General features: G+C 47.1%; 3 protein-coding genes and 1 pseudogene across 3 annotated transcripts; all 4 read left to right on the top strand.

Annotated features, from left to right (window-relative positions):
• The first annotated feature begins 6,793 nt into the window (after positions 1-6,793).
• LOC124654162 (dehydration-responsive element-binding protein 1H-like) lies at positions 6,794-7,608 on the top strand. The gene has a single exon (XM_047193191.1). The coding sequence runs from the start codon at positions 6,809-6,811 to the stop codon at positions 7,520-7,522; it is 714 nt and encodes a 237-aa protein (XP_047049147.1). The 5' UTR covers positions 6,794-6,808; the 3' UTR covers positions 7,523-7,608.
• Positions 7,609-10,698: 3,090 nt separating this feature from the next.
• On the top strand, positions 10,699-14,368 carry LOC124657356 (dehydration-responsive element-binding protein 1H-like). Its single transcript, XM_047195923.1, has 3 exons — positions 10,699-10,850; positions 11,607-11,653; positions 13,529-14,368. Exons 1-3 carry the CDS (start codon positions 10,699-10,701, stop codon positions 14,314-14,316), a joined length of 987 nt encoding a protein of 328 aa, XP_047051879.1. The 3' UTR covers positions 14,317-14,368.
• Positions 14,369-16,074: 1,706 nt separating this feature from the next.
• Positions 16,075-16,866, top strand: LOC124653479 (dehydration-responsive element-binding protein 1H-like). Its single transcript, XM_047192540.1, has one exon. It carries the CDS (start codon positions 16,090-16,092, stop codon positions 16,822-16,824), a length of 735 nt encoding a protein of 244 aa, XP_047048496.1. The 5' UTR covers positions 16,075-16,089; the 3' UTR covers positions 16,825-16,866.
• Positions 16,867-18,584: 1,718 nt separating this feature from the next.
• LOC124653742 lies at positions 18,585-19,408 on the top strand (annotated as a pseudogene).
• Positions 19,409-19,917: the final 509 nt, after the last annotated feature.

The following is a 19,917-nucleotide window of genomic DNA, read 5'->3' as shown; positions in this document are numbered from 1 at the left end:
CAACTGGATTTCATTCGGGACGTGGGAGTTTGACGCGCGCCGCCGCGCTGGCTACCTCGGCGACGTGGACTTCTTCGACCGAGAGATCGCCGCAGAAGAAGAAGAGAACGACGAGGAGGACGCGGACGACGAGGAGGGACGCGGACGAGGACGTCGACATGGTCGACTACGACCACGACGACGGCGGGCCGGCGTGGGATCCGGAGACCCAGCCGCCGGACCTTTCCGAGGATGAGGCCATTGCCATGACACCGGCCAACGGCGCGCGCAGACGAGCTCAACGAGCTCGCTTTGTGGGAGGGGCTCGCAATCCAGCTGCGGGAGTCAGCGCTCGCGCAGGGGAGGCCGGCAACTCCTCCGGCTACGCCGACGCGTTCCAACGGCCGCGCTCCGCCTGCTGCTCCGGCGTGGGATCCCTGGCCACATCCTCCTGCCCATGCGGCGGTACCTCCTCCACCGTCGGCGTACGAGCTTCCATGGCCGACGCCGAAGTTCATTAACCTCGTCAGCGACGACGACCAGTAGGCAGCACCAACTTTTAGCACGCCTTTATAGCTTTTTTATATTTTCTTAACATAAATTATGAATGAAAAAAAAAATTATGCGTCGCGCTGCTGGAGCCACCCGACGCAAACGGACGCCCGGATGATTTCAACCATTTCAGCGGACGCAAACAGACACGACGCGTCCGTTTCGACGTCCGAAATGCGTCGCGCTGGAGATGCCCTTACGAGAAAAGCTAGGCAGGTCAAAGTCAAGGCGCCTGAAAGTTGTTCTCTGCTGAGCGCAGTGATGACTCGTTGCACTGATCTGTACTAGCTGGGTTTTACCATACTCGGTTAACTTCCCAAATCCACCACGTGAATGAATTCATCAGGGTCAAACGCCGGCGGTAAAACCTCATGCCACTCGCTTTGACAGCTTTTACTTGAGCCATTCCACACGCAGGTCCAAGAGTCCAGGGCCACGGTGTGGAATATGCTGGTCCAAGAGCAAGTTTGCTCTGCGAAGCAAAGGTAGCTGTGCACAGCCGTGAAACAAACAAGAGAGCCGAACAGAAACAACTGCCGCGAATGAACAAAGTGCGCCCAGCAGCGCCGCGCTTTTGGGTGCCCACAAATCTATCTATCTGCGGCTGTGCTGCGTCGCAATCGCGTGCGAGTCATCGTCAAACTGGCCGCGCCCATCCTTATCGTGCTGGATAAAATATTGTTGCCGGTGACGAGTATATTCGCGGCGTTCGTATCTGCGTTCTGCCTCCGGTGCTGCTGGCTGGATGCGGCTAGAAAACGGCTGGCCTGCTCGCGTCACTGGTTTTCCGTAACCAGGGGCTGCTGGTCACGATTTGTGGCATGTGATGTGCATGTCTTGCTTTAGGTGTTGCTTTAGGGTGTGTTTCCAGTTTGCCTGGAGCTGCCGCTTGTTTATTCCTAAAGTGCTGAACTTCGGCCATCACATTATTGTTCTTTGGAGAAACAGGGAGCGAACAGCATGCCCTATGCAAACATCCACGTGTTGCATTACTCAAAGTTATGAAAGTTTGTATCTTGATGGATAACACCTGGTGTACATAAAAATTATGAGCGGGGAAATAATGAAGCAATGTGCTTAAGCAACTTGAATTATTCTCAAAATTCGCTAGCCACCTTAATTTTAGATAGCCCGAGCAACCGTCTTCACACGGCTGCATCCAGAATTTATAGGCGTCCGTTACGCCTCAAATAACAAGGTAGGACCATGTCGTGGGGTATTCCTAACGCAGGCCCCGAAGGGGAAGAGGAGAACGGACAAGAGGCAACAGATCCGAGAGGCGCAAGCGCTAACAAAGGGGACCCACCAAGTGACGGGGACCACCGGCAACCATCGTGCGGGGGTGTACAAGGCAACGATCGCGCCAGCGGCGTCTGGCATCTCTCATAAATTCTCTGAACCGTTCCACTGGATTTTCTCTTCATCCCTCTCTAGCCGCATGCTATTCTTGCCCTCGTGATGCGGGTTGTATCCAGATTTGTGAATCTCATGTGTGAATTCGTGAATTAAGCGTGGGCTAAACACTGTGAGAGATCTAATGTGTTACATGCCACTCTACGAGTAGTCATGCAGATAACCTGTAAACTACATACCCAACTTTGTTAAATAGAGCACCATATGTTCACTGCCTTCTCTAACTCATGTTTCATGAAAAGAAATATATCGTCGGCATATAGTTAAATAGACAATCCCCCACCTACTGAATACGGTACTAGTTTACCCACTTGATCATCCTCTTTTTCCCTTGCAACAAAGATAATCAACATATCTGCCACTATAATAATAAAAAAGTATGGGTGATAGGGGATCATTTTGTGTGAATCCCTTTCTTGTTTGGCAATAATGGCAAATATCATTACTACCTTTACTCCAATATATCCACCATGAATAAATTGCACAATTAACTTGCCCGATAGTCCGGTGCAAATCCTTTCATGCACAATGTTTCCTCAAGAAAATACCATTTGACCTTGTTATATATCTTTTCATAATCAAATAAAAGAGAACTCCATTTATTTTCTTCCTATGAAGTACGTGGATGGTTTCATGCAACACTACCACTTGCCGAAGCATACGACGGTCTTGCCTGAGAGCAGTTTGAGTTGGTCAAATTACCTTTGGGGTTATCCTCGTTATTATATTAGTACCTTTTTGTGAATATATTGAAATTCACATTTATCAGACAAATTGGAAGATAATGTTGTATTTGAACCGCATCCTCTTTCTTATGAAGTATAGTTATTAGTACAAAATTCACCACCCCTTTTGCCGCAACATTTTAAACAATGCCATCAAGTCATTCTTTATGACCTACCAAGAGGTTTGATAAAATTCTGATGGAAACACATATGGTCCTAGAGCTTTGTGCATTCCATTTGAGATATGGCCTCAAAATTTTCTCCCTCTATAAACTACTAGATATAAGAAGGTTGATATTGTGTTGACAACCGTGGAATATCTGAATTCACATCTTGTGCAAAAATTAATATTCACATTCCATTCGAGAAGATATCTAGTGCTACCACCTCTTTGCATGCTACCGTGCTACCGTACAAAAAAAATGTATTTTATACGTGTCAAAAAATTATATGAAAAAATATGAGTACTCATGAAGCATGTCCGTACAACATCCCAAAATTTCATATCCAAAATCGACATGGACACTGAGAAACAAAAAAGAGAAAATCAGCATGAATAGTGCTACCTAGTGTCACAAAAAGACAAATCAGAAAATGACACTATTCATGCTGATTTTCTCTTTTTTTATTTCTCAGTGTCCATGTCGTTTTTGGATATAAAATTTTGGGATGTTGTAGGGACATGCTTCATGAGCACTCATAATTTTTCGTATAATTTTTTGACACGTATAAAATACATTTTCTGTATGGTAGCACGGTAGCACCTAAAGGGATGGTAGCACTAGATATCTTCTCGTTTCGATAGGATTGGTGCCGTTTTCTCTGTGGTGTCGCAAATGTAGTGGAAGGGATGAAAATAAATTGATTAGAGGAAAATTGCACAAAATTACCTCTATTGAGGCTATCGGTACACAAAACCACGACGTTCAGAGTTTTATTTTTATTTGTGATGCACAAAATCACGAATTTTGGGGCATCAAGTTGCAGATGCAACAAATATTGGGTCGAGCAGGATAACAACGATTCTGAAAGTTGTTGCTTCATTACACTGTACCTGCAATTAAAGGCTTCAGCCACCTAGTATGTGATCATCGCCGTCGAGTGTCCCTTTGCGCCTTCACCCCTACTAGCACACTGATGGACTAGTACAATAGCATCTCATTGTGTAAGTAATGGTAAAACTAGTGAAGAAAGCACCAAACTCCTTTACCTCTTGAGTTATACCTGTAATTTCAGGTCTGCCAATGGAAGGTTCCTTTATTAATTTAACCACCTCTTGAGCATTAGATTTGATTTCGACCATGTGACTATGTGAGAACCCCTCTCCACCGCCAACTGGATGACATCACGGATAGCCAGAGCTTCCACTGCCATCGGACTCACAACATGAGGATACGAGAGAGCTTGTGCCACAATCAGCTCCCCTTCATGGTCGTGTACCACTAGCCCACTTGATCCATGCATCTCCACCTCTCTAAAGCTCGCATCCACACTGATCTTAAGGACATTATGACCAAGCCTTCTTCCAACGTGTTCTCACACGAGGATGTTTAGGCACCTTGCTCTTGCCCGTACGAGCAAGATCATTTGTGGCTTCCAAGGTCCATTTAACTGATTCAATAACCGGTCTTCCTCTCCTCTATCATCATGCCACACCTTGTTGTGTTCAGTCCAATTCGCCCAACACCCACATAAAATAACACTTGCATTTTCCAGGGTCGTGATTTTTTCCATCTATCAGATCTATTGCCGAAGAGGCCAGGCATAATTCTGGTACTTCGATCCTCTTGGCTTCCTTCAACTTGTGCCAAAACTGCTCGGCCCATGTACATTCAAAAAGAGCATGCAAAGTTGTCTCCTCCTCGGCACCACAGATTTTGAAATGGTCTATTAGTTCCATATGTCTCTGTTTTAGAACTTGGCGACCCAAAGAAGGCACAGACGTGCCTGCAAAAGGCCCCTCGCTCGACTACAAATAAAGTTGTCAGGAGAAAATAGTTATGGGCTCGGCACCGTATGTTTTTCTAGAAACAAAATCATGAAAATGCATGATCGTTTAGATTTTTATAGAAAGCTCCGGATCACGCCACGTCCGCGCACCACTGCGGGAACATTCTCCCCATATGTTCTCCCTTATTCATTTAAGGGTACCATAAAAGATCTAAAACACAAACAACACACATGCACCACAAGTTAGAACTATTTTCCAACGTTTCTACTTTCTACTCCACCACAAAAACTTGAGCAATCTTTGAAGTCATCACTATCCTTAGCGCAATCACCGTAGACGTTGCCACCATCCCTGACATCGTTACCATAGAAAACACCGACGCTGTTGCTGCGGCGGCCAACGCTGGACCGTATGTGTTTCTTCCTTTCCTATTTCAATATTTACTAGAATTTCTAGTTATAGTTTCTGAGGTAGATGCAATTGTTTCGTCTTGTCTCGATTCGATTTGTTCATCTTCTATGTTGATCTACATGTTTAGTTTACTTGTTGTTTCTGTAGTCATGTTTTATCAATTGCCATGAAAATAACCACAAGATTAAAACACCACATGGATAAGATCCAAATAACAACAAAGAAAGATGATACAAAAGTTTGAGCTCTCTCTCTCTCTCTGAACGATATCAAGTATAGGGTGAGGAGACGCGTATATAAGAGGAGTCTCTAAATCTTGATTTTAAGGTGTAAGTATAGGGTTGAGGAGATGTTTGTTGCATTAGCCTATATAAGGGTACAAAGTGGAAGTTATGGATTGATTTCCTCCCTTGTCTTCACTCTCCTCTCCCCCTTTCCTAAGAGCTCCTATGTCGCCCCTAGCTCTTCTCCCCCTCCTCTCCGGTGGCCTAGATAGCAGGAGATGACATGTGAGAGGAGGGCGGCTTGCTATGAATAGTACTAGTGGTAGGGTCAAGGTTTATCTAGGGTAGGTGTTTCCCATGTGGCGTTTGGCATGATGTCGTAGGGGAGTTTGTCTTCGGAGCCTACGAGCAGCCTCTGGTGGTGGATAGTTGTGTTTCTACTAGATTTAGTGTTCGCGGGGATGGAACTGTCGGGTGGCGGTGATGCTCCAGCCTCCTTTCAGAATAAGCTTGCTTTTGGAGGTGATCCAGATCTGGACGACGTTGTTCTGCTACCTCCTTCTTCTTGCCACCGAGGTGAAGGAAGACCCAAACGGTGGTGGCTTTCGCTTTGTGCTAGAGCTGGAGGCTAGGGAATCGAGGCTGCATCCATGGAAATCTTCGGGAGTTCATTCTCAATTATCCTTGACAACCTACTGTTGTTCAGTTACGGAATCCAATGGCTGTAAGGTAGCACTCCCTCCCTGGTCGTTGACAACAAGCTGTAGAAAGGTGTTCAACCTCCAGACCTTCGTGCCATATTGGAGGCCATGTAACTCCGCCGCAGTGTGCGCCTGCCACTCCACCCTTAGTGGCTATGTCACAGGTGGTGTTGTGGTCAATCGTGGCCCGAAGCTTCGTTTAGAAATCGACAAAAAAAGGAGCGGAAAGAAGATCTGAACTTGGTTTCTTTTTCCATTTTTTTAGGGTCTCCGGTGCAAAAGTTGAGGGTCAAGTTATATTTTCCTTTATTATCACGATTTTTTTTTTGTAAATACTCCAGACCATGGTATAAATGGAACAACAATGTCGTTCCAGACCCCTTTTTCTTTTAAAAAAATGAGATGCAAGGCATTCAGCCGGGGGACCCCAACGCAATACCCAGTGCGTTCTCAAGATGGCAAAGAGCCAAAGACGAATTAGCCGCTGCATCGCCGCTGTTTAGCACGAAGCAGGAAGCTGCCTTTTTGTTTTTGACACTTCAAAGCCAGCAAAATCCTCACATGCCCACCCGCTGAAAAGTCACATGGCACTATCAACGATCATAATTTAATCCCATTGTCGCCAGTTGTTCGGACACCGTCATCAACTCCGCTGTCTTGAGCGCGTTCAAACTCTTCCAGGCTTCCAGCTCCCGCACACCAAACGCATACGTATAAATAAGCATCGCACACTCCCCAGATGTTCGCAACACAGAACACACTCACTCAAGCTCAGGCATCTCACAGCTAGCTCACTCCACTCTCCAAGATCAACTAGGAAGAACGCCATCACTGAGCACTCTGCCTGTATCCATGGACATGGGCCTTGAGGTCTCCAGCTCATCCACCTCCTCCTCGTCGGCGTCCGCCACGGCCTCGTCCGAGCACAGCAGGGTGATGGCGCCAGCGAAGCGCCCAGCGGGGCGCACCAAGTTCCGGGAGACGCGGCACCCGGTGTTCCGCGGCGTGCGGCGCCGGGGCAACGCCGGCCGGTGGGTCTGCGAGGTGCGCGTCCCCGGGAAGCGCGGCGCGCGGCTCTGGCTTGGCACCTACGCCACTGCCGAGGCCGCCGCGCGCGCCAACGACGCCGCCATGCTGGCGCTCGGAGGAAGCTCCGCCTCGTGCCTCAACTTCGCCGACTCCGCCTGGCTGCTCGCCGTGCCGTGCGCGGTCGCCGACCTCGCCGACGTCCGCCGCGCCGCGGTCGAGGCCGTCGAGGACTTCCAGCGCCGGGAGGCCGCCAGCGTCCCCGAGGAGCCCACCTCTAGCGATTCTTCTGCAGCATCCTCGCCTGACAACGCTCGTTCGTCCGAGACGTCGGAACCTTCGGCGGCCCATGCAGAGCTCGATGGCAGCGATATGTTCAGGCTTGACCTGTTCCCGGAACTCGACTTGGGCTCGTATTACACGAGCCTGGCGGAGGCCCTGCTCATGGACCCGCCGCCGCTGGCCACCGCCAACGGCTCGTCCTGGGACAACGGAGACTGCGGCGACGGTGCAGCCGACTTCTCGCTCTGGAGCTACTAGCTAGTGTCGATAACTTTCCGCCGCTGATTCTATACTCTGTTTTGACTCTCTAGGTTTTTATTTTTCTTTGCAAAGGGTCTTTTGCGAGCAGACTATGTAGCTAATAAATGGAAGCTCATTCAAATCCAGAACTGAACTATGAAACACATTTTAGTTCCTCAAAATTGGTCTGCCACCGACTCAGATTCTTCTCTTCATGAAACGTACATGTGATTTCAAACAATAACAGCAACATGAAAATGACAAATCAGAGGCCTGCAAAGGATTCCAGGAAAAGGAAGTGTTCTTTCATGTGCCATGACCTTAACAGGCAAAGCAAAACCAGACGAGAGTTGGAGGTAACTTTCAGGGATCAGTTGATGCCGAGGTGAGATCCAAAGTGCGCTAAACCCTTGATCGCAACCAGAAATTAATCCACAAGATGTGGTGTCATGCCTTCTATCCGTCTAGAACATGTGTGCTCTAGGGTTGATCTGGTCATGCGGTCTAGCTCTGAATCTTCTTTGTGTTTCTTATTGTCAAGATTTTTTGCAGCTGGGCGAGCTGTCAAGTCGCCTCACTTTTTTTTCAGTGGGTGGTACTGAAGTGTAGAGGCAGCCGCACACTCTCACGCGCTCCATGGCTCCTTCCGAAATCTTCTGTCGAAGAGAGCGAGCGAGATGCGTTGTGTCTCCCTGGCTTTGCTGGATATTTCGATTTGTAGGGATTGTAGTGATACTGGACAGTACGGACTGACTGGTACGTGCGCAGAATTTTGATTCCTATATCTTCTCGAAAGACGTTCGTTCACCAGATTATTGTGGCCCGGAAAATCTCTTTGCCGAACGAACTTACAGGGACTTTTTTCTGTACTTGTAGAGTTTGAGGGATTTTCGAGGTGTTATATAGAATTGAAATTTCCTTAGTTATTCATCTAGAGTGGGCCATGCCCACGGTTATCTTGTGATTTTACGATCTGCTGGGACAAATTTGGTACATGTCATGATGGTATCTTAATCTGGTTATATCTTGGACGTATCCCGATACGTATTGTGGTATCTTTAGTATCTCAATACAAAGTCGATACCATAAGATCCAACACCTATACCAACAAATAAGGACACAACAACGTGGCAAGCTGGAGTGTAAAATTTATTCTATACTCTCAAGGCTAACTAAATATTTGAACAATATATAGTCAATTAGTATGAACAAGATTCGTATAAAATAGGAGTTTCCAGCAAGAATGCAACCAACTAGTCATTTGTGTATATTGTTTTAAATCATATGGGCACAACTTTTAACTTTGTGGGTTCATAATTAGTTGTGTTTGTATCATGTGTTGGACGAGTTGACCCATATTTATATTTTATTATACAAATGCAGTAGTTACACGATCAGCCTATATGATAAGACATAGAACAATGCTCAAAATTCAAATTTAAAATTATTTGAGGTATAATTTTAATGTATACATACATTATATGTAAAATAAAAATCACATGGTATCGTGATACTACGATATGATTCTACCATATGATACTACTAACAAGAAACAATACTAAGTACTATCCGATACAAAAAAACCTTCGCCGTGCAAGAGTTGCAAGAAAATCTTCGTTGCTAGTGAGCCACTCTCCATCGGCTCGCTCTTTTAGCTCGACTCGACTTTGACTCGGAAAGAAATGGGCTGAGTATAATCAGATCCTATAGCTCGACTAATAAAAACAAACAAACTGATATTGGCTAGTTTAATTAAATAATTATTCTTTAGCTTATATGTTGTGAACAGTGTTTTACTTTCCTTCTACATGCAACCAAAATATGGAAGGTTAATTAAAGGAGAACATTTAGGAATTAATATGCTTTTCGCCACCTATGAATAGGCCACCATAGGACTTCTGGCCGAGACATTAGAACACACCTTATCTACCTTGCTATATCATTCATTATTTCATCCTAGATTTTTTTTTTGAGAACGCAGTACAACGCAGACGCTCACAAACACGCACGTACAAACACCCCTATGAACACCTCCGAGGGACTAAGCCGGCATATCTTGAGGTTGACGAAGTTACCACTGGCGCCTCGCTGTTGACGGGCACGTCACCTACCACTGAAAGCATAGCGCCGGTTAAATCCTGAAATAAATCCAGGTAAATGCAAACACCCATGTCAAGTCTAGGACTTGAACCTGGGTGGGTTGGTTCCACCACAAGGGACCTAACCACCAGAGCCAAGCTCTGTTTGCTAGATATTTTTTTCCAATAAAGAGTGTTCTATTATTCTTAAAATGTTTAAGAATTACACCTGGCCTCTTATAACCTGAAAACACACAACCACTCTACAAACCAAGATTCGAACACATAAAACAAAAAAGGCTCAATACAAGTACTAAGGAAACTATATCGCCCCCCTAGTGCGGTGGAGGTCTAGTCCTGAGATTACATTGCCACCCATGTTGGTAATAAAAAAAATCGTCGGGTCCTCCAACCAGGTAGACACCTTAGTAAATAGATCACAGACTCTCCAAACAATAAAGAGACATCCATGAACCAATTTGAATAATCTTTCTATTCTTAATAGATGATCCCATTTTCGTGCACATGCAAGGTATCCACCTCATCAAGAACGTCCAACCAATCCTAGCCTTCCACCTGAACAGTCTGCCATGTCACCATTTTATTTTATTAGATTGTTTATACGGCTGATTAACAGTTAATCACTATGGAACGTCACTAAAAATAGTCTGCATGTTTCCTCTCCACACCGATCACTAAATTGACCCTTGCCCTCCTCAAACGATCACAACATTGATGAACATTAATTAATTTCTTTGGCATGCACCTTCGCTCCTTCCTCTCCTCGCAGCACTAGGGGCAAACGGAACCACCGACGAGCCAGCAACAAGTAAACCTATTTCTCATGTCGTGCCACTGAAGCGCGAGGCCTGTCACTCTTCAAGTATCACTTCTGTTCTTTTCATCAATTGTGCACCTCAATAGTCGTTGCCCATCCATTCACCTCCCCACCTTCCTCTCTTTCTAAATTCTGATGGGTTGTAATTGTCCACTGGCCCACCACTTTCATTTCCGGACTCTGGTATATATCTCAAATCCTCACCATTGTGGCCACACTCCCTACTTACTCAATCTTCGGTTGTAGTTCCTGCTGCTCCTAGCCTGTCTTCGGCGACCATGCAGAGAGCCGCCGTAATGCTGTCTGATGGATACACCGTTCCCGATCAGTCGATTATGACAAAGAGCTCCAAGAGGGTGGAGGTAATGGCGCTGCAGATCAAGGCAAGGATATCACCCATCAAGTCGAACCAGAGGTCTGAAGAGGGCCAGTAATTCAAATAAGAGGAAACGGTGGCCACCAAGCAAGCAGAAGAAACAAGGTATGAAGCCTTTGTCTTCGTTTAAGCCATGAGGGTCCAAATGACTGGAAGTTGTATTTGTTTCTTTCCTATTGACCGTAGCGTTAGTTACCAAACCTGTTTTCTGGTTCATATAATCATTTTGCATATTCTTATTTTCCGTTTGATTCAAAATTAGGAAATTTATAATCAAATGATTTTTCAGAATAAGTACTTCTATCCTTTGGCGGTGATCCAATCCCTGTGAGAGAAAACAATACATAAATGTTGGCACATCCTCCATTTTTTCTGCTTATACTAACTGACTTTCCCAAGTTTCATACGGCCTGTATATCGCTGTCAAGCGAAATCATTATCATGAGTATGGTGTTCAGAGCATGCGTTACTGACCTGATTATTCTCTGATATGATACTTTGCCCCCAATTAAACCATATTTTTCAATAATTTGTGCAAAATGAAATAATTATAACAGGTAATGCGCATCCAAGTTTCAACTTTTCATGCATGGATACTTGATGGTCACGCTCCAAAATTCCGTTTCAAACAAAAAAAAGATGGTCACGCTGCAAAATCTGAGATATGGGAGCAATTCTACTTACATGATTGATTGCACTGCCAAAATCGAATGGGCTTCAATCAGGTTTGTCAATATCTAAAATTTAATAATTTGTCCTTTTCTATAATCTTCTACGGTACCATGTTAAAATCATGTGTTCTATTTTCAGGAACAAATACACAAATAGTTCACGTGATTACGGCACTGCCAGGGCAGGTCTATTGAAGACAAATCCGATTAGCTCAGCGTTGCATTACTAAAAAAAAAAAAAATCCTATAGTTACATTCCGAAGTATATTCCCATGTCTTGCTGATATGTTCCTACCTATTTTGCATTACAAAGATGTTTAATCAATCGTGCGATACATCATCTTTTGTTTTTTATGTTCAATCTGTTATACCCTTTTTTTCTCGGTTCAAATTTTCTGAATCCCCCTGGGAATACAATTTGTTAAGCTCTGATCTTAAAATAATCTTCTTCTTTATTATATGATTTAGCCCACTTTCATTGCTATAAATTGCCGCAGCAACGCGCGGCCGGGCATTATCTAGTTGATTATATAGATCAAGCCAATTGAAAGTCAAAGAATAAGTGTTTAATAGTATCTTCCTAGAAAAGAAATGTCTTATTGTGTTTTGAGATAACATTAGTTCACTTTAAATTGTATGAAAGGATTGTTCTAATATAGAGGAATTTCATTGTCTTACTTAGTTTGAAACTCGGTCAAGATCGTTACAAACTGACTCTGAGCTAAATTTACACAACGATCTATAACTCAACTCAACTCGTTCAAGATCTGAGCAAAATTTGAATTTGAAGAAATTTTAAATCTGAGCAAAATTTGAATTCTATAAGTTTTTCGAATCCGAGGAAAATTTGAATTTGAAAAGTTCTTGAAACCGGTCGAAAACCGAACAGACAGGCCAAAAACCGCACAAAACTAGACTAGGACCTCCTAGAATATTCCTTTTTTAGAACTTCTAGAATATTTCTAAAACCGGAAAAAACCGAAACAAATAGACCACTTGGTCGCTTCTGTGTCTAGCGGACCGCGGTCCAAAAGTGTTATGCGTATTAACCCGCACCAATGAGGAAATCGTTAAAAAAAGGCCGACCTTCGCGAAGGGAAGACAACTCGCTCTGCATACGACAAATGGCGCGTTGTGGTGCCAGAAAATCCCTGGGAACTAGTCTCCCTGCTCGCCACGTGTCGCAAGGGGAAGCAAGGTGGGGATGAGGGAGGAGAGAGAAGAGCTGGGTTGTGTTAGTTTTTTCCTTTTTTTGATAGATTCGTTTTTTTTAAATGAAATATCTTGAGAACCGTAAGTCCAAATGACGAACCGTTTACACTTTTGAGATCCTCTCATCGAGATCTTCAAAACTAGATCTCATGTTGATAGGTTTCGAGATACTTTTTCTTTCGTACTTCCTATACTACTATGGTTGTACTCGTGTTGTGTATCTAACTGTACTCGTGCATGAACTGATAAGTACTTCTGCGTATTTAGTGCATTTTTACCTTTACTCGTGTGAGCAACTGTATCTGTACTCGTTCGTGTGCGTGACTGTACCTGTCTTATGTGGACGACTGTACCTGTACTCGCTCGTGTAGGCGACTGTACTTACTCGTGTGCGCGACTGTACCTGTCTCGTGTGAGCGACTGTACCTGTACTCGTTCGTGTGCGCGACTGTGTAGACGACTGTACCTTTTTTGTTTTAAATATTAGGCTGTGGTCTCGATATTGGGCTATGGGCTGTATGAGCCTCTTGTGATTGGGCTAGGGACTGGCGCGAAGAACAGATAACGCGGGAAAGAAAAAGAATGTGCCTTTCTGGGCCTCTATGGGCTGAGCCGGTCGGTGGAGGCCAATTCACTACTTCCAAACAACGAAGCTGCCTTTTCCTTTTCCTCTAAAAAAAATGCCGCAAGCTGTCTTTGCTTCACGCTGAATTCTTCCACGCGTCAATCTCACAAGAGCCACGATGTCTTGAGCGTGTTCAAAATCGAAGCTCCCACATACTCCTAACAAACACAAACCTATAAATAAGTACCACACCATCTCACGGCTAGCTCACACTCCTCACTAAGCTCATCTGCTCAAGAAGGAAGCCACCAGCCCATCACCAAGCAGTCTGCCGGAAGCCACGGACAAGAGCTCCTCACCCTCCTCCTCATCGATGTCGTCCTCCCCTGAGCGCAACACGACAAGGTGGGCGGCGCCGGCGAAGCGGCCCGCGGGGCGCACCAAGTTCAGGGAGACGCGGCACCCGGTGTACCGCGGCGTGCGGCGCCGGGGCAGCAACGGCCGGTGGGTCTGCGAGGTGCGCGTCCCCGGCAAACGCGGCGCGCGGCTCTGGTTCGGGACGTACGTCACCGCCGAAGCCGCCGCGCGCGCGAATCACGCCGCCATGCTCGCCCTCGGCGGCCGCTCCGCCACCGCGTGCCTCAACTTCGCCGACTCTGCCTGGCTGCTCTCCGTGCCGTCCGCGCTCTCCGATCTCCGCGACGTTCGCCGCGCCGCCGTCGAGGCCGTCGCAGACTTCCAGCGCCGGCAGGCCGTCAGCGCCCCCCACGGCACAGCCGCTGCGGAGGAGCCCTCGTGTAGCGATTCTTCAGCCTCGTCGTCGGCTGACAGTACCGGTTCATGGGAGACGTCGGGATCGTACGCCGATGCAGTCGTCGAGGTGCCGGTAACAATGGACAGCGATATGTTCAGGTTTGACGTGTTCGCGGAAATGGACTTGGGCACGTACTACATGAGCCTCGCGGAGGCCCTGCTCATGGACCCGCCGCCGCCGGCCACCACCACCGGCGCGTACTGGGACAACGCAGACTGCTTTGACGGCGGAGCTGATGTGGCTCTGTGGAGCTACTAGCTAGGCAGGCAGCTGCTTAGCTCGATAATCCCCAGCACCAACTGATTCTGCTATGTAGCATTTTTTTTGGTTCCATCTGCATTTTTTTTTATTTACTGGGAGACTCTGTTTTTTTTTCGAAATGAGGAAAACTCGTCCCAGCTTCCGCATCCAAGGAATGCACACGGTATCTTTGGAAGATTAAAATACCTCTCAAGATAAAGATATTTATGTGGTTTCTTAGTAATAAAGTGTTACTTACTAAGGATAATCTAATAAAGAGGAAGTGGACGGACAGTCAAAAATATTGTTTCTGTGATAATAATGAGACCATTGAACACTTGTTTCTATCTTGTCCATTTGCAAAATTAGTCTGGAGAATGGTATATTTTGCTTATAACATTCCTCCCCTGCTAATATCACGAATATGTTTGGCAATTGGTTAAATGGAGTGAAAAGAAGGATAAACAGCATATCCGTATTGGAATCTCAGCAATTTGTTGGTCAATATGGACAAGTAAAAATGATATTGTGTTTAATAAACAAAAGGGAACTAATTTTTGCAGGTTATTATTCGTGCAGCGCACTGGATTCAACTTTGGGCGTATCTTCTCCCGGAGGACCAGCGGGATATTATGGCTATTGGATGCAACCGAATCCTGACGGTCGCACAGGATTGTTATTTCCGGGCTACTGGATGGCAGCACACTAGAAGAATTGAAGATTGAAGATGGATAGATTTTGTTTGCTGTTCATCTTTTTGTGGTTGTTCCTTGTTACATCTTTAGTATCTATGTGATTGTAACAAGTACACTGTTTTGAACTTCGTTCGTTATTTTAATAAAAGACATGGCTGTGTGCATCTATTGATGCAGAGATCGGAGCAATGCTCCCATATCGGGAAAAAAATGAAGCTATAAAAGTAATCTAATGGGTTCAGCCTTTGTAGCACTGGTATCATCTTTGCTGATAATTAATGTTTAATGCAAAAAAATAGTGAAGGATTTTCTGAATTCATTGGTGTCAGCTGACACCATTACTATGCATGCAGCTCCGTCCCTGCTTGTCCTCGACAACTGCGAGTAGAGAGGCGTCCACGAGTAGCAGCGGGCAGCGAAAACAGTGGCGCCGGCGGGGTACGCGCTGGCATAGCGGCGTCAGTGAACTCATCCTCGGCTAGATTTATCGTACCGCTTCGGTTTCAAGCTCGGGAAACTTATCTCGACCAGTTTCTAAAATTGCACTATGCATTGGCTTCTCACTAAAATAAGCCTAACTTAAGCCGAACAGTTCTTTTCAGCTTCAGCTGTTTGACACCTAGAAGCCCCTAACCTCGTCCAGACTCTGAGTTGTCCATGTTACGTGCCGATTTCCTGCCAATAGAAGAATAGTTTTTTTTTTTTTGAGGGATCAACAGAAGAATAGATAACGCGGGAAGAAAGCGAGTGTGCCTTTCTGGGCCTCCATGGGCTGAGCCGGTCGGTGGAGGCCAATTCTCACTACTTCCAAACAAAGAAGCTGCCTTTTTCCTCTGGAAAATGCCGCGCCAGCTGTCTTTCCTTAACGCTGCATTCTGCCACGCGTCAATCTCACAAGACCCACTATGTCTTGAGCGCGTTCAAACTCGGAGCTCCACATAACAAACACAAACCTATAGATAAGTCGCAGACACTCTCACTGAATCTTAACCATCTCACGGCTAGCTGAGTCACACTCCTCAGTCCTCACTAAGCTCATCTGCTCAAGAAGGAAGCCACCCGCCGATCATCGGGCACAAGCAGTCTGCCGGTAGCCATGGACTCGAGCTCTTCATCCGCCTCCTCCTCATCGACGTCCTCCTCCCGTGAGCACAACACGGCAGGGTGGGCGGCGCTGGCGAAGCGGCCCGCGGGGCGCACCAAGTTCAGGGAGACGCGGCACCCGGTGTACCGCGGCGTGCGGCGCCGGGGCAGCAACGGCCGGTGGGTCTGCGAGGTGCGCGTCCCCGGCAAACGCGGCGCGCGGCTCTGGTTCGGGACGTACGTCACCGCCGAAGCCGCCGCGCGCGCGAATCACGCCGCCATGCTCGCCCTCGGCGGCCGCTCCGCCACCGCGTGCCTCAACTTCGCCGACTCTGCCTGGCTGCTCTCCGTGCCGTCCGCGCTCTCCGATCTCCGCGACGTTCGCCGCGCCGCCGTCGAGGCCGTCGCAGACTTCCAGCGCCGGCAGGCCGTCAGCGCCCCCCACGGCACAGCCGCTGCGGAGGAGCCCTCGTGTAGCGATTCTTCAGCCTCGTCGTCGGCTGACAGTACCGGTTCATGGGAGACGTCGGGATCGTACGCCGATGCAGTCGTCGAGGTGCCGGTAACAATGGACAGCGATATGTTCAGGTTTGACGTGTTCGCGGAAATGGACTTGGGCACGTACTACATGAGCCTCGCGGAGGCCCTGCTCATGGACCCGCCGCCGCCGGCCACCACCACCGGCGCGTACTGGGACAACGCAGACTGCTTTGACGGCGGAGCTGATGTGGCTCTGTGGAGCTACTAGCTAGGCAGGCAGCTGCTTAGCTCGATAATCCCCAGCACCAACTGATTCTGCTATGTAGCATTTTTTTGGTTCCATCTGCATTTTTTTTTATTTACTGGGAGACTCTGTTTTTTTTTCGAAATGAGGAAAACTCGTCCCAGCTTCCGCATCCAAGGAATGCACACGGTATCTTTGGAAGATTAAAATACCTCTCAAGATAAAGATATTTATGTGGTTTCTTAGTAATAAAGTGTTACTTACTAAGGATAATCTAATAAAGAGGAAGTGGACGGACAGTCAAAAATATTGTTTCTGTGATAATAATGAGACCATTGAACACTTGTTTCTATCTTGTCCATTTGCAAAATTAGTCTGGAGAATAGTATATTTTGCTTATAACATTCCTCCCCCTGCTAATATCACGAATATGTTTGGCATTTGGTTAAATGGAGTGAAAAAGAAGGATAAACAGCATATCCGTATTGGAATCTCAGCAATTTGTTGGTCAATATGGACAAGTAAAAATGATATTGTGTTTAATAAACAAAAGGGAACTAATTTTTGCAGGTTATTATTCGTGCAGCGCACTGGATTCAACTTTGGGCGTATCTTCTCCCGGAGGACCAGCGGGATATTATGGCTATTGGATGCAACCGAATCCTGACGGTCGCACGGGATTGTTATTTCCGGGCTACTGGATGGCGGCACACTAGAAGGATTGAAGATTGAAGATGGATAGATTTTGTTTATTGTTCATCTTTTTGTGGCTGTTCCTTGTTACAGCTTTAGTTTCTATGTGATTGTAACAAGTACACTGTTTTGAACTTCGTTCGTTATTTTAATAAAAGACATGGCTATGTGCATCTATTGATGCAGAGGCCGGAGCAATGCTCCCATATCGGGAAAAAAATGAAGCTATAAAAGTAATCTAATGGGTTCAGCCTTTGTAGCACTGGTATCATCTTTGCTGATAATTAATGTTTAATGCAAAAAAATAGTGAAGGATTTTCTGAATTCATTGGTGTCAGCTGACACCATTACTATGCATGCAGCTCCGTCCCTGCTTGTCCTCGACAACTGCGAGTAGAGAGGCGTCCACGAGTAGCAGCGGGCAGCGAAAACAGTGGCGCCGGCGGGGTACGCGCTGGCATAGCGGCGTCAGTGAACTCATCCTCGGCTAGATTTATCGTACCGCTTCGGTTTCAAGCTCGGGAAACTTATCTCGACCGGTTTCTAAAATTGCACTATGCATTGGCTTCTCACTAAAATAAGCCTAACTTAAGCCGAACAGTTCTTTTCAGCTTCAGCTGTTTGACACCTAGAAGCCCCTAACCTCGTCCAGACTCTGAGTTGTCCATGTTACGTGCCGATTTCCTGCCAATAGAAGAATAGTTTTTTTTTTTTTTGAGGGATCAACAGAAGAATAGATAACGCGGGAAGAAAGCGAGTGTGCCTTTCTGGGCCTCCATGGGCTGAGCCGGTCGGTGGAGGCCAATTCTCACTACTTCCAAACAAAGAAGCTGCCTTTTTCCTCTGGAAAATGCCGCGCCAGCTGTCTTTCCTTAACGCTGCATTCTGCCACGCGTCAATCTCACAAGACCCACTATGTCTTGAGCGCGTTCAAACTCGGAGCTCCACATAACAAACACAAACCTATAGATAAGTCGCAGACACTCTCACTGAATCTTAACCATCTCACGGCTAGCTGAGTCACACTCCTCAGTCCTCACTAAGCTCATCTGCTCAAGAAGGAAGCCACCCGCCGATCATCGGGCACAAGCAGTCTGCCGGTAGCCATGGACTCGAGCTCTTCATCCGCCTCCTCCTCATCGACGTCCTCCTCCCGTGAGCACAACACGGCAGGGTGGGCGGCGCTGGCGAAGCGGCCCGCGGGGCGCACCAAGTTCCGGGAGACGCGCCACCCGGTTTACCGCGGCGTGCGGCGCCGGGGCAGCAACGGCCGGTGGGTCTGCGAGGTGCGCGTCCCAGGAAAGCGCGGCGCGCGGCTCTGGCTCGGGACGTACGTCACCGCCGAGGCCGCCGCGCGCGCGAATGACGCCGCCATGCTCGCCCTCGGCGGCCGCTCCGCCACCGCGTGCCTCAACTTCGCCGACTCCGCATGGCTGCTCGCCGTGCCGTCCGCGCTCTCCGATCTCCGCAACGTTCGCCGCGCCACCGTCGAGGCCGTCGCAGACTTCCAGCGCCGGGAAACCGCCAGCGCCCCCCACGTCGCAGCCTCTGCGGAGGAGCCCTCCTGTAGCGATTCTTCAGCCTCGTCGTCGGCTGACAGTACCGGTTCATGGGAGACAGGTGCCGGTCACAATCGACAGCGATCTGTTCAGGTTTGACGTGTTCGCGGAAATGGACTTGGGCACGTACTACATGAGCCTCGCGGAGGCCCTGCTCATGGACCCGCCGCCGCCGGCCACCACCACCGGCGCGTACTGGGACAACGCAGACTGCTTTGACGGCGGAGCTGATGTGGCTCTGTGGAGCTACTAGCTAGGCAGGCAGCTGCTTAGCTCAATAATTCCCAGCACCAGCTTATTCTGCTATGTAGCATTTTTTTTTTGGTTCCATCTGCAATGTTTTTTTTTTTATATATTTGCTGGGAGACTCTGTTTGCTGTAGCAAACTGAAGCTGCTTCAAGTCCAGCATAATGGAATTTCTTTTGATTGACTGAACATGCTGCCGATTTGCTCTCCGATTCGTCTACTCCGTTGCTTTCCGATGTGAATTTTAAGCTATGAAAAGGAACATGAATGAAAATGACAAATAATGAAAGCACACAAACGGCTTGCAAAGGACTCTACAAAAAGGAGCTATTCTTTCATGGATCAGTAGGCCAGTTGATGTCGTCGATATTGACGAGCAACCAAGAAGATGTGGCCTGAGGCCGCACCATCTTTGCAAGATTTTCAGTGGGTGGAACTGACGTGAAGTGGCAACCGCACACCCTCTCACGCGCTGAGTATCCTTCCTGTAAATCTTCGTCGAGGAAGGCTGGATGCTATGTGTCTCCTTCTTTAGCTAGCTAGATATTTAGATGTGTTGCGCTACTTGGGGAGTGGTACTGACTAGTAGTGGTAGTAGTGCGCACCATAATTCCTAAA

This window comes from Lolium rigidum, chromosome 5 (genome assembly GCF_022539505.1).
Source record: "Lolium rigidum isolate FL_2022 chromosome 5, APGP_CSIRO_Lrig_0.1, whole genome shotgun sequence".
NCBI classification, from domain to species: domain Eukaryota; kingdom Viridiplantae; phylum Streptophyta; class Magnoliopsida; order Poales; family Poaceae; genus Lolium; species Lolium rigidum.
The sequence above is the reverse complement of the archived record's forward strand: the minus strand, read 5'-3'. Positions and strand labels throughout refer to the sequence as shown.